Here is a 14,345-nt window from a genome sequence, read left to right on the forward strand (position 1 = left end):
TTTCTAATTGTACAAATTCTGGGTTCTGTAAATCTGGACTTTAAAAAGAACTGTGAATCTAGAGATAGTTACACAGGATTTTTTTTTTCTTTTAGAATTGCTACAGTGTTCAGCATAAGTAATGGAGCTGCTTAAAAGCCCCAGCAAGCCCTGTATATGAGGACAGTCTGTCTCTGACTTGTGTCTGGGAAACCTTGGGAGTTTGCTAGGGAAGCAGGAAACCCCAACTGTCCTGCCTGCCAGAGGGGACTGAGAGGCGGGTCTGCCTGTCACTGACAACAGGCAGCTCGGCTGGAAGGGACTACAGACTGTGGGCTGTCTTTTATTCATAAGGGAGCTCTAGACTTGTCAGAGACTAGACACGAGGGGCCAGGCTGAAACATTGGCAGGCCTGCCCACATTCGGTGTTTACTTTTTACTTCTCTTGAAAGTCACTTGGGAAAAAAAATGCTTACCTTTAGCAAAAAAAAAAAAAAAGAAGGTAAACATTTAGTTTCTATATCCTGTTCTCATTACTTACCCTTTATGGGGGAAAGAACCAGCTAGAAGCATTCAGTTACAGTGCTTCTTCAATATCTGTTGCCAAATTGAAGGAGAGCAAATATGAAATAATTGTTAGATATATGCTCTTTTTTTAACATAAGGAATAAATTTACACCTAGATCATCCTTTTAGAATAAACAATGCAGTCAGCTCTCGTTTAGGCTAACAGAGGGGAGTAGAAACAGATAATACAACAAATCATTTAGCTTTAGTCCTGAAGTGACTTAGCAGCAGCATGCAGTCAGAAGCAGAGACTCGGTCCTCCTCCACCCTGTGGGAGGCGCTGAGGCCTCGGGCCCAGAGCTTGGAGCCAAATTTACTAGTGAACTGACTTGAGGTAAGTGAGACAGGCTCTCTCTTCAACTAATAAGATAGGGATGACATCATCCACTTCACTGGGATACTATCTACTTTAAATGAGGTGGTGCAGGGAAACACCTGGCTTATGTGCTCTGCTTAGTCACTCAGCCCTATCCGACACTTTGCGACCCTATGGACCGTAGGCCACCAGGCTCCCCGGTCCATGGGGATTTGCTAAGCAAGAATACCGGAGTGGGTTGCCATGCCCTTCTCCAGGGGATCGTCCCAACCCAGGTCTGCTGCGTTGCAGGCGGACTCTTTACTAGCCTAGATACCAGGAAAGTGCGCACCTGGTTTATAATAGGTGCTTAACAATGTTTGGGACTTCCCTGATAGCTCAGAATCTGCCTGCAATTCCACCTCAGTTGGTAAAGAATACCTTCCCTGTGTCCCTAACTGGCCCATAGTTTATTCTCATAACAGATAAGCCATTCACGGGTAAACAGGATTTGACCGCAGTACCACATATTAATATCCTGCCACAAAATGCAGGCCTAAGATTTACAGGATGCATTCTTTTTCTCCTTTTACTGTATGCTTTAGACAGATGCTTCTCAGCCCTGGCTGCACACCGAATCACCAAGAGAGCTTTCAAAAGCACAGAAGCCTGAGTCTTACCCCAGAGACTGGGATGTCATTGGTCTGGGATGCGGCGTCAGGATTGTTAAGAGCTCCATAGTGATTCTAATGTGTGGCCAGGGTTGAGGCCCACAGTCTCAGTCACCAAGTGTGTGAATCATGTTTTATGATTAATACCGGGATGGATCCAAACCAGTGGTCCCAATCCTGGCTGTTGGACTCACCTGGGAAGCTTTTTTTAAATGTTCAACCTCTCCTACCCAACCTTATGATTTTTCTAGGGTAATAGGCAGGGTCTAGGCATGGATATTTTAAAGGTTCCCAAATGACTTATTTTGTGCAGCCGAGGTTGAGAATCCACTGACAGAGACAGCGCTGTTTTATCAGCCAGTTGAGAGTCTTTTCAGTATTTGGAGTGGCCTTCATTAGAAATTTTGTTCAGTTACTAATGTTTTCCTAAAATGATCAAAAACACTTTTTAAGATTGAAAATCTGATTAAAATTGTAAAGTGAGGTGATTCTAGAAGCATGGTGGAATGCTCTAAAATGCTCCCACCATTTTGCTCCATTTAGTATCCTCTTGGTAGCTCAGATGGTAAAGAATCTGCCTGCAGTACATCAGACCCAGGTTTGATTCATGGCTTGGGAAGATCCCCTGGAGAAGGAAATGGCTACCCACTCCAGTATTCTTGCCTGGTAAGTCCCATGGACAGAGGAGCCTGGTGGGCTACAGTCCGTGGGGTTGCAAGAGTCAGACAGGACTGAGCGACTAACACTTACTTGGTGGAGTCAACAGTGACTCTACGTCATGGCAACAGTGACATGCATCACTATGAAGTCGATTCACTGTAGGGTTTCTTGAGTGTTGTTTTTCTCCTTATCAAGTTACTTATTTTTTTCTAAATTTCTAAAATCTGGGTCAGCTTTCTTGCTTCTGGAGCACTTGATAGCTTATTTCACTCACCCTTTCCCCATGCTGGGCAGGCCTTGGCCATGATGCCATGCTATGTGGTCCAGCAACAGCAGCTGAAGTGCCCCTTGGCAAATATGAGCCTGTGTTGTCCTCATCCTGCAGGTGAGGAAACTGAGGCTCAGAGAGGCGGAGTTAACTAAGTTGCACAACAGATGATAAGCAAGTGGTAGAACCCCAGTCTGTTGGACTCTGAAGCCATACGTATGGCCATCTTCAAAACCAGTGATCTACAGGGGGGTCACCACGTGGCTGACTCTGTTTCCGCCACAGTGACCCTCTAATCAGGCTTCCCTAGAGACCAGGGGCTGCTGAGGACAAAAAATATGCTGCCAGGGTCAGTCATCAGGCCCAAGGCTGGGCACACCAGAGTACCACTCAGGCAAGCAACAAGAGGAAGCAATGGCCCCCAACCCCACAAAGGCAGAGTGGAGGTCTGTGAGGAAGATGCGTTTGGCACTGAAAGTAACCTTTTGCACACCAGAGTTCAGAGTTCCAGCTACTGTTCAAAGCAGGGTCACCTTGGACCAGGGGCTTCAAGATCAGTAAAAATAAAATGATAATACCAGCTTTTACTGATCACCTACTATGTGTGCCAAGCATAGAATAACTAGGCAGCTCAGCAACTCTGAGAAGTAAATGAGTTTGGCCCCATTTCACAGGTGAGGAAACAGGTTCTGAAAGAGTCAACAACATATTCAAAGTCCTACAGTGAGAAAGTAAAGATGGCACCCAAACCTGTTTCCATCTGTTGTGAAATTCCAGACTAATCTGGGAATGAAGCCTCAAGAGGCGATGCTTTCTAAAACTGAAGCAGTAAGAGGGACTTTCCTGATGGTCCAGTGGTTAACACTCCATGCTTCCAATGCAAGGGGCACTGATTCACTCCCTGGTTGGGGAACTAAGATCCTACATGCCATGTGGCATGGCCAAGAAAACATTTTAAAAATAAAATTTAAAAATAAAAACTACAAATTTATATTTTAAAAAAGACAATAATGGAAGCACAGACGAGTCCAGCAAGGCCCTAAAAAGATTCAGGTGAGTCTCTGAGACCATCAGGAAGGACTTTGGACCTGAGCTAAATGTATTTATTTATCCCCCTTCCATCTTTCCTGAATTCGGCCGACTTTAGGTAAGCAGTTTCCTAGGTACCAAAAATATAAGGATAAATTAAATGAGTTTCCTGTTCACAATCTGGTGGGGAAGATAGACTGAGAGAAAGGCTGTTAATAACAGCTCATGTTGATTGGGCACTTTTCTGTGGATGGGCTGCTAAGCTCTTTAATTCAGCCTCGTTATAGCTCTCTGAGGTGGGTACTGTCATTGTCTCCCATTCTACCGATGAGGAAAGGGGGGGCAGATTGCTTAAGACACCTAAGAAGATTCCAGCGCTACTATTTGGAACCAGTATACCACCCCAGGCAGTCTCATTCTAGACCTTAAACTTCTACACTGCACCTCCTACACGGCACCTTCTCCTAACAATCAGCATCAGCCTCTTCCCCAGCCCTAGAGAAGCCCTTGCTCCTTCATGGTCTTGTGATACTCAGTGTAGACAAGGCTGCCATTAACTTTCCGGACCAAATAAGGGGAATAGAGGTCAGTGAGGCTCTGAGAGTGTTCATGACACCCTGAGTACAAGCAGGACAGCCTACACTTGAACCCAGACACTCTTACTGAAAATACCTGCTTCTCCCATCAGGCGCTTTTCCCCAAACACAGCTCCAGTCAATGCATAATACAGTAGGTGGAGGACGGAAGATCAGATTGATATAAGACTTAGTGCTTACCCATGTTTGATTAAAGAGAAGGCACAGGTATCTCTTGATTTTCAGAAGACAGATTGCTAAAAGAGCCAGGCCTACCAAATGGGTGTTAAGTCTAATCACATCCAAACTGCTAACATATAACGAGACTTGCGATTTGCTCTGCGCTCTACACCCCTCCGTGGACTTTGCACATCTACTCCTTCCATCTTCATGACCACGCTTGGGAGGCAGGCACGGTCATCAATCCTCGTTTTGCAGGTACTGAGACATGAAACACCCACCCAGGGTCCTACTGCTGGCTGGTGGGAGAGACTGGATTCAACCCAGGCAGTCAAGCTCCAAACCGGGCTCTGAGCCACGACCCAGTCAGGTTCTAAAGTATTAGCTTATGATCCGAGCAAGCCTCTGTTTTGAGGCAGCTATGGGCCACGCACTGTGCCAGCGCTTGAAAGTGTTAAGTCGCTCACTTGTGTTCGACTCTTTGTGACCCCATGGACTGTAGCCTGCCAGGCTCCTCCATCCAGAGAATTTTCCAGGGGATCTCCCCAACCCAGGGATCAAATTCGGGCCTCCTGCATTGCGAATGGACTCTTTACCTGCTGAGTCATCAGGGAAACCCGGTGCCAGTGCTTACTGTGTGGTAACTTACTTACCTTCACAGAAGTCTGAAAAGTAGCTATATTATCCCAGCTTTTTACAGCTGAAAATTTGTACTTGGAACTCAGGTCTGATTCTGATAGCCCAGGTCCTTAATCCCTATTCAACTTTTGCAAAAAGTGAGCTACTGAAAGAAAATACTTAAAAGAGTAGAAATCTGCTTGTTTCCTCCTTTCAGCTGGGGCTCATAGAAGGCAGTCTTGGATGGGGTGGTCTGTCAGGACCCAGATGCATCACCTGGCACAAGGCCTGGCACACAGTAGGCCATCAGTACGTATTTGTGGAATGACCTACCTTAAATGGACAAAGGCAGAATGAGACTTAAAATCAGAGACCCCCCTGGGCCATGTGGGGGGACTGCAGGCCGCATGGATGCACCCTGAGCCCATATGCCTACCCCACAGGCATCATCACAGCGAACTGCTCAGATCTCTGCCCCAGATGGAAGACCCAGACCAAGGCAGTGCCAGCTCCCCCGCCTCCGCAGGTAGGTGCTAACCCTCTGCTCTGTCAGGGGTGCAGAGCATGGGGGGGGGGGGGGGGGTGAGATATCAGGGCTTCAGGTGAGAACCCATGTGAGCCATAGCCCCTGGGCACAGGTAAGAGTATTGAGGCCTGCTTGGGGTGACACTTTCCGTGTTGAAAAGTCAGGTTAAACAATCTGCCACCATCCCTTGTGAATCGTTGTTTGCTAAAGTGGGATTTCCTGCCCCAAAGGAGTTTACCTACCTTGTGACTTGTGCTTGTGACCTGGATTACAGCCAGGACTAAGCCGGAATCAACTTCTGGGAGCTGCTGAGCTAGTTGGAAAGCCTTAGCCTTTTTGAATACAAAATGTGCCATTATATCGCTTAACCTGGCACTGTATAGCATTGTTACTCAAGTGTTTTACTTGGAAAAGGAAACCTAGTTTTAAGGGATTTAACATCTATTTGGATCTTCCTTTTAATTTGCAGCCCTGGGTTTCTACCCCGTGGTCAGCTCCTGGTGTTTGATGGGACCTTGTCAGCTGTAATTTCAGAGCACCTCCCATGGCAGCCCTGGTACCAGGGCTTAAATGCACAGCCCCTCAGGCACATAAATGAGAGCACAGTGATGGGGGGCAGGGTGGGCCAGGAGCAAGGGATCACTGGTCCCACCCGGCCAGCATTCCAACAGGCTCTTCCATGGGGTTGCCTCCAGCAGCTCTCCCAACTTTAACTGGTGGGACACTATGGCCCTATGAGAAGCGCTCTAGATTGTTGTGGTTAAACACGCTCACAGTGCTGTCTTAAATTCTATGGGATTTTCAGGGCCTTTACTATGCTCATGTGCATGTGACTCTTATAAGGAAGGGAAGTAGCTCGCAGCCATTCTTAGCACTTTTTAATCATGGGGCTCTTTTTAGCGCATATTAGTATTCCTCAGAACTGGTGCTCCCAGAACACAGACTGGGAACCGCTCTTCTAAAAGGACTTGAAAGGTGGGGTGAGAAGAGATAAACTAGAAGTCTGGTATTGACATATACACCCTACTATATATATAAAATAGGTAAACAGGGGCTTACTGTATAGCACAGGGAACAATAACCTATAACGAAAAAGAATCTGAAAAAAATATATATTAAAAATAAATTAATTAAGAGGCCTTGAAAATGCCCTCAAGTTTCCCGCTGCAGTCCCCGGATGCTGATCAAAGCATCACTCACAGCAGAATCACCTGGGTGGCTTACTAAAAACACTGAAGCCCAGGCCACGCCCCAGACCTCCTGAGGGGGAGGGGCCTGGAACTCGATGGTTAACAGGCACGCTGGGGATCTGCTTTACCGCCAGTCTGGGGAGCTGTGCTGTTGAGCGGGAACCCAAGAAAGAAGGAGCTACAGAGTTTCCTATATGAGGAGCTTCTCCAGTATTTATTACATTCCTCTGGCCTCCCTGTCTGCCTCTCCTCCGCAGCCTGCAAGGGCTCCTCCTCGCTTGTCCCCCAGCCCTGAGCACAGCACACAGTGCTCATTCTCAGCCCTCTGTCTACTTTCTGAATCACCTCTGGCTCAGCAGTCACTCCTGATAGAGTTCTCGAGACGCTGGCCGAGAACAGCGGGGCCCTGCCCAGCACCTGTCCTGAGCTGGAGACCATCTATGTTTGGCAGTGAGTCCAGGTGTGGATAGGGGAGTGGTCTGGAGGAGGCAACGCTGCATCACCACTTGCAGACCCGTAGGTTATCTGGGGTGGGGGACACCTGGGGGGCAGAAGAGCAGCCGAGTAAGGCACGCAGGGCAGGAAGTGCTGGCCACCCCATGCCATTCAGGATGCTGGAACCTGTGGCGACAGAAGGAAGCAGCTGCCAGTGAGGCAGGAGGGATTCCACACTGAGGCTCCCAGCTTCTCACGTCTCTGCAGATGCTTCCAGAAGCCCTGTCTCTTTGCCTGGCCTGCCTCTTCTCCCACCTCCCTTTGTGGCTCTGCTGTTGAAAACCTGTCTGTCCTGTAACACCCTTCTCTAAGAAGGAACTCTCCCTAAGAAACCAGTTCCCCCTCCACCTCTTCAAGTCACCCCACTTTCTTTTTGGATGTGCTTGTCCAGGGGCTACTAGCCTGCTCTGCTTGGCCCCGTGGCATTGGGGGTTTGTCCTTTATTCCCTTTGTGTCCGTTCAAACCCTAAATCCTACTCTTCTTGTTCTCTTCCAAAGTAACTGTTAAAAACGGATGTTTGGGGAAAAAAAGGAAGTTTGCATTGAATGAAAAGTGGGCTTTTCAATTTGCCAAAATATATCCAGGGCTTTAAAAATGCCTGTGCCCTTTGCTTGATAAATTCCCCTTCTAGGAATCTGCCTGAAGAGGTAATTAGAAATTGGGACAAAGACTTATGAGAAAGATGTTTATCACAGCAAAAAATTGTAAAACTACAATGGCAGAACATAAAGCAACCTCAGTGTTAAAATGTTAGGGAATGTATAAGTAAATTTACTATATATAATATAGGATGAAGAATCCACACAAAAGGTTTTCATGATATGGCGAAACACTTAGGAGGTAAGTGGGAAAAAAATCAGGATATAAGACTGGATAATCTCAAGTATATAAGCATATGTAAATGTACTTTCACATCTATTTGCATGTTTAAATACAAAAGACTAAGAAATACACCAAAATATTGACAATTTTTTGTAGAAAGCAGAATTATTGTTATTTTTCTACTTTAAATACTTATATTTTCCACACGGTCCACAGTTGACACAGATTTCATGTTTGTCATCAGAAAAAAAAATAAGAGCAATTAAGAAAGAAAGGTGGAGTTTTTCTCACGTGAGCTTGGCTTCTGATGAGGTAACTTACGTGCTACTAGTGACCTTTTTAAAGGACCATTTTGTGTGCCGTGCACCCTGGCATGTGCTGTTCTGCTCTGCAGCTGAGCTCAGCATCTTCTGGCCGCCGGGGCCCTGCTTTCCCCATCACTGCTGTGATTTGTGGTCCTCCTTGGACTCACCCAGAGGCGTGTGGATTGCCTTGTCCTGGGCCACTTGGGTGTCACACTTTGGGACACTTTCAGTCGTTTGATAGCCCAGTTCTGTCGCTTGTGAAGGTAGTCCCTGCCTTGGCTGTTGGGGCTGAGCATAGCTTGGAGGATTCTCTTTCCATACAACGAGAGCAGATGCTTCATCTGTTTCCATTTCACACTGCCTGTTTCAAGGTGGCCTTGTATAATTAGTATGGGCATTCCCCTCATATACCAGTGGGCTTCCCTGGTGGTTCAGTGGTAAAGAATCAACCTGCCAATGCAGGAGATGCTTCAATTCCACAGTCAGGAAGATCCCCTAGGGTAGGAAGTGGCAACTCAGTCCAGTATTTTTGCCTGGAAAATTCCATGGACAGAGGAGCTTGGTGGGCTACAATCCATGGGGTTGCAAAGAGTCGGACACAACTGAGCACACACACACACTTCAGACCCCAATACCTGGCTTCATCGTGGGTATCCTGTCTAGACCCGGAAGCCTACACTCCAGACACCACCCTCCGTGCCTGTGTTCACATGCTGCACTAGGCAGGAAGTTTCCATTGCATTCTCACCAGCACTCAACTTCCATAACTCCCAAAGGAGGCTTTATTGTCCCTACTACAGGTGAGGAAACAGGCCCATCAGCTGTAACTGAGATTCGAACCCAGGGCTGACTGGCCCCCAGGTTGGTGCTCTTTGATGTCAGAGTGTGGGCAACTGGACATTCAGACAGGTCCTGGTGGCACTTCTCTTGCTTCCTGTGTGAATCTCTGCGTCATCTGCTCTCCAGAGCCTGTGGTTATTCAAAGACAGAGCACACTGCCCAAAATGCCATGGACATCTATGTCGCTGAGTCACTGTTAAGACAGATCAAATCGGCAGCTTTTATTCAAAACCTCAGACTTACAGACTGGACTCAGAGTAACTCGGTCTGCCGATTTCGTAGCAGTGATATGAATGGTTCTGAAAGGAAATGTAACTGCCTTTAAGGGGCCTGATGACAGGACTGCCCAGAGTTGGGGTCTAAGGTGCATGTGGCTGGCAGGAAGGATCCATCGCACCAGCCCCACGGGCATGCCTTTTGACTTGGGGGAAGGGGCAGGTGTGGGTACTTGTTCCTTCTGGGCAAGGGCTCAGAGTGAATTGTATTCCATACTGTCATTGTTAATAAATTCAAGCACTATTTAATATTGAAGCAGGCATGTGGAGATCATCCCCACAGAAACCCACAGAAGAAGAAACCCTGATCTGTGGGAACAGGGAAGTGTGCCCAGACCCCAGGAGACCCTGAAATTCAATGCACATCACTTAACCTCTCCCATAGGAAGAGCTGCTGCTGCTGCTGCTGCCAGGTCGCTTCAGTCGTGTCCGACTCTGTGTGACCCCATAGACGGCAGCCCACTAGGCTCCCCCGTCCCTGGGATTCAGCACAAAATAACAATTCAATTGCTTGAAAGATCAAACACTGGTCTCTTTCTGTATTACAGTGGTCAGATAAATAAGAAAGTAGAGTAAAATCTCACAGATATGGAATAGTTTGAATCCACATACATGTTGTAAGCAATGGGACCAGCCCAAATGAGTGAAAAGTCTTAAGTTACTGAATAAATTTTAAATGCACTTAGGACACTCTCCATAAATGGCTTGGTGAATGTGCCAGTGAGTGGATTGGTGGATAAATAGGTATATGGATGAATGGATGAATGGATGGATGGTAGCTAACACATACCACACTTTTTCTGTTCTCTGTTCTAAGTGTTTTATATTTTTAAAAGTGAAGTCGCTCAATCGTGTCCGACTCTTTGCAACCCCATGGACTGTAGCCTACCAGGCTTCTCTGTCCATGGGATTCTCCAGGCAAGAATACTGGAGTGGGTTACCATTTCCTTCTCCAGGGGATCTTCCCAACCTAGGGATCGAACCCAGGTCTCCCACATTGGAGGAAGACGCTTTAACCTCTGAGCCACCAGGGAAGCTAGATATATTTATAAGTTCATTCAATTCTAAAATAATCCTGTGAGATAAGTGGTGTTATCACCTCATTTTAAACTTGAGGTCACATAGCTGTCAGATGGCAGTCAGGATCTGAATATAAAAGTCTGGCTCTAGAGTCCTCGTGCTTAGCCATGGAGAATTCATGAATACATTTCTTAATAAATGTTTGAATATCATTTTATTATACCAGTAGTACACTGCTAAAGTGTTTGAAGTATGTTTCTATGATTACATCTGATGCCTTAAACTGAGTAAACAAGTCCAGTGCCATTGTTTCATGGATGGGGAAACTGAGGCCCAGGGAAGGATCTCAGCTTCAGCCCCGCAGCAGCCAGTACCCAACGGAGGCGGGAACTCTGACCTCTTATGACATGTCCAGCTTCTCACTTTCCAGTGCATCGCTGGTCAAGTGCTCCTTTGTAAACTCATCTCTCTAATCCATGTCCAGATTCCCTTAAAGTTTCCACAATAGAGGAGCCTAAGCTGACAGTTTACATCAGGTGTCCTCTCGGCAGATATCCCTGAAGCCCTTCCCAGCTGAGGTTTCATGGTGACTGAGATGTTCTTGCTCTAAGAGCCCAGCCTTTGCTGTTCACTGAAGCTAGAACCGACTTCCAGAAGGACCAGAGGCCCTGCTGTTTGCTTCTAGCATGGACTTAGTTTTTCTGATTAGCCCATTCAAAGGGACAGGAATAGGAATGGTGCGAGGAAAATCCAGGCAGAGTGATGCATGTACAATTCCTGCCAGCAGGCGGCAGCAGAGCCCAGGGGTTTCAAATGCCCCCAGTGGAGGCGGGCTGATTCTGCTAGCAATGAATAACCTCAGGCAAGTCACACGGCTCTCTATGCCTCAGTTACCCCCTCTGCACAATGGGCATGACGATAACACCTATCTCCTGAGGTTACTCTGAGGCTCAAATGAAATTAAACACATAAAGCACTTAATAATAGTGCCCATAGTAAAGAGCCAATAAATGTTAAGTATTCTTTAATCATCACAATCATCACTCTGTTAGAACAAATGCTAAAGGATTATCCACATTGATCAGTTGTTCTAGAGCTTTGTTTTATTGAAAACAGATGAAAAGGTCACCAGCCGAGGTCTCAGAGACCTTTTAGTTACCCAAAGATCCTTTATGATTAACCTTTAAGATGGAATTGTACTTACAAAGGTACCAGAAGTTAGGGCTGGAATAGATTGGCCCTAATGGTAAAGAACCGCCTGTGCTCCACATGAGTGAGACATGAGACACAGGTTTGACTCCTGGGTCGGGAAGATCCCCTGGAGAAGAAAATGGCAACCCCACTCCAGTATTCTTGCCTTCAGAACCCCATGGACAGAGGAGCCCGGTGGACTGCAGTCCATGTGGTGGCAAAGAGTCGGACACGACTGAAGCGAAGCAAGCAATGCAAATGTATTTATTTAACTTACTTTTGGTTGCGCTGGGTCTTTGTCGCTGTGAAGGCTTCTTTCCCATTGCGGCGAGCGGGGTCTGCGCTTCAGTGTGCTGCGTGGGCTTCTCATTGCTGTGGCTTCTCTCGTTGTGGAGCACAGGTCAGTAGCTGTGGCGCAGGGGCTTAGTTGCTCAGCAGCCTGTAGGATCTTCCCAGATCAGAGATCAAACCCATGTCTCGTGCACTGAAAGGCAGGTTCTTTACCACTGAGCTCCCAGAGAAGCACAGGGCTGGAATAGATTTTGAGAAAGGTAGTGACTTGCCGGAGGTCCACCGTCTATTAGTCCTAGGGCTTTAAGAACCTCACCTATCAGAAGACAAGAGTTCTAGGTTCAGCACAGCCACCTTTGGTCTTGCTGGACCTACTACGGGCTCCAGCAACCACAGACAGCCTTGTGGTATGACAATGAAAAAAAAATCCATTTTGGGTTACTTGGCATTTTGCCAACCTTAAACAAATGATGTATTGATTCAAGTATTACTTAACAACTGTATATCCCTAAAGTAGCTTCAGATTCATCAACATGCTTTTTCTCCTTGAGTCATGAACACATAGACATTGAATTCCCCATACATTCCAAGAAAAGTGTTTGGTGAAAATCTCAAACAGAATATGACGCTATCTTTCCTGGCCATGACCCTCCTGTTACTTTCTTGAGATCCACCTTTGTTTTTCCAGCTGTGCCTGAGCTGAAGCTCCTCTGCGGGGCAGATTTCCTCAAGACCTTCCAGACCCCCAACCTCTGGAAAGACACACACATCCAGGAAATAGTGGAGAAGTTTGGCTTGGTGTGTGTGACCCGAGCAGGGCATGACCCCAAGGGATATGTCTTGGACTCGCCCATCCTGCAGAGATACCAGGACCAGATCCACCTGGCCAGGGAGCCAGTGCAGAACGAGATCAGCGCCACATACGTCAGGTGGGCCCTGAGCCAGGGGCAAAGCGTGAAGTACCTGCTCCCGGATGCTGTCATCTCCTACATCAGGGAACACAACCTCTACCTCCAGGATCCCAGCCCAGAGAGGGAATGAAGGCTTGCCAACCCAGGGAGGGCCAGCCCCTTCTTTTCCAACCAGCTCGTCCTGAAGACAGGGCCCTTATGGTCTTTGTTTTCTGAAATCTTTCCATTTTGCATTTGGTTTGTTTCAACAATGATTTTGCTTCTGCGGCATCTTCTGTCCCAGGAAGAGATACCTTCTTCAGGGAGGAGCAAAGGTCTGCATTACAAGGATGGACATTTATCATCGAGGTTAAAGTGGTGTGGAGCGCATCAGGATTAGACAAAAGCTCTCAGAACCTCTGGTGGAAGAGGCCTCCTTGCTTTGTAAATGGTAGTTATGGCATGAACACAGAAGGTGCTTCTGCACATGGCAGGGGCCCCTGAGGGTCAGATCAGAATTGCCCACAAAGCCTTTTTTAACTGGGACCAGGTGCAACCTGTGGGCCTTGACTGGAGAGACTTGACAGGATGCTAATTACCAAACAGTGGGCTTTGTCAAGACCTTGTTTCAACAAAACAGCATTCATGAAGGCCTACATTCGGGAGCAGCACTTTGTTGATTGACACTGAATCTTCTTTTATGAGCTGTTGTCTGCCTGCCTCCTGGTCATTGGTAAAATTTAAATTAAAATCTTTCTAAGTAGTGATCCTCAAACTATTTTTGATACAGTATACATAGATATTTTTTCAATACAGCTATTCTATTATATAAATGTCAGGGTTCCTGATTTCCAGGTTTCTAAAAAAGAGCTGAGTTAAAACAGATGCTTTGACTGTTTTAGAGAATCTTTTTGAATGTTTTATGATGGCCTGCCTGTTTGAATATCGGCGAAGGGATAAATAATAAATTGACATGAAAAAGTACTAATGAAAAGTTTATCTTTTTCTTTCTTTGTTTTATTATTAATGCCTGATATAGCAGCTGTTTCTTTTCTTTTTAGCTACTCCATGAAATTTGCTACTGTTCCAGTCCAACTGACATGAATTTAAACGTTTCTAGTCCCAGGTACCAGCCATGGAGGAAGCAACTGCTTTCCAAGCGAAAGGTTCTCTAAGCTCTGGGTCAATGGCTCTGTTCAGGTGAGCCCTGGAAGATGCCCCTAGGAGCCCAGTGTAGGTCCAGGATTTGTCCTTCCACTCCTGATTAGGAGGAGATTTTGACTGGCCAAACCCTGTTTGAGTTGACTCTTTCCACTTGCTGACTGAATGCTTTTAGAATTTACTTCTCCCAGACTTTGCCCTGGTTCATCCTTGTTACAAATTCAATTGTGCAGAAGCACAGAGTTGGTGGGAAGAATCTAGTATCTCCCAAAATATATCCCAGTGTCTGCAGGTGTGTCAGGATGGACATGAGTGAAGTTGGGAATCAGGGTTCCCTGTGAGGAGAGTGGAGTGGGGGGGAGCCCCCCCGTGGGAGTCTCCAGACTTCTGCCCCTGTAACCCCTAAGCTGCTGACCTTTCCTCACTCTGATGAGCTATGGCCTCAGAGGCTCCCTAAGGACCCAGCTAATTCAGGGGAATAGGAATCAAATAGTCT

General features: G+C 46.7%; 1 protein-coding gene across 3 annotated transcripts in view; it reads left to right on the top strand.

Moving 5' to 3' along the window:
• NMNAT3 (nicotinamide nucleotide adenylyltransferase 3) overlaps positions 1–13,672 on the top strand; it is a 123,619-nt gene extending 109,947 nt beyond the window's left edge. For all 3 annotated transcript variants that reach the window (XM_069564139.1, XM_069564147.1, XM_069564154.1), the window contains 2 exons: positions 5,286–5,368; positions 12,487–13,672. In XM_069564139.1, coding sequence (XP_069420240.1) covers positions 5,286–5,368; positions 12,487–12,839 — 436 coding nt within the window. In that variant the 3' untranslated portion in view covers positions 12,840–13,672. The remainder of the gene's footprint in view (positions 1–5,285; positions 5,369–12,486) is intronic.
• The last annotated feature ends 673 nt before the right edge of the window (positions 13,673–14,345 follow it).

Source organism: Ovis canadensis, chromosome 1 (assembly GCF_042477335.2).
Source record: "Ovis canadensis isolate MfBH-ARS-UI-01 breed Bighorn chromosome 1, ARS-UI_OviCan_v2, whole genome shotgun sequence".
NCBI classification, from domain to species: Eukaryota; Metazoa; Chordata; class Mammalia; order Artiodactyla; family Bovidae; genus Ovis; species Ovis canadensis.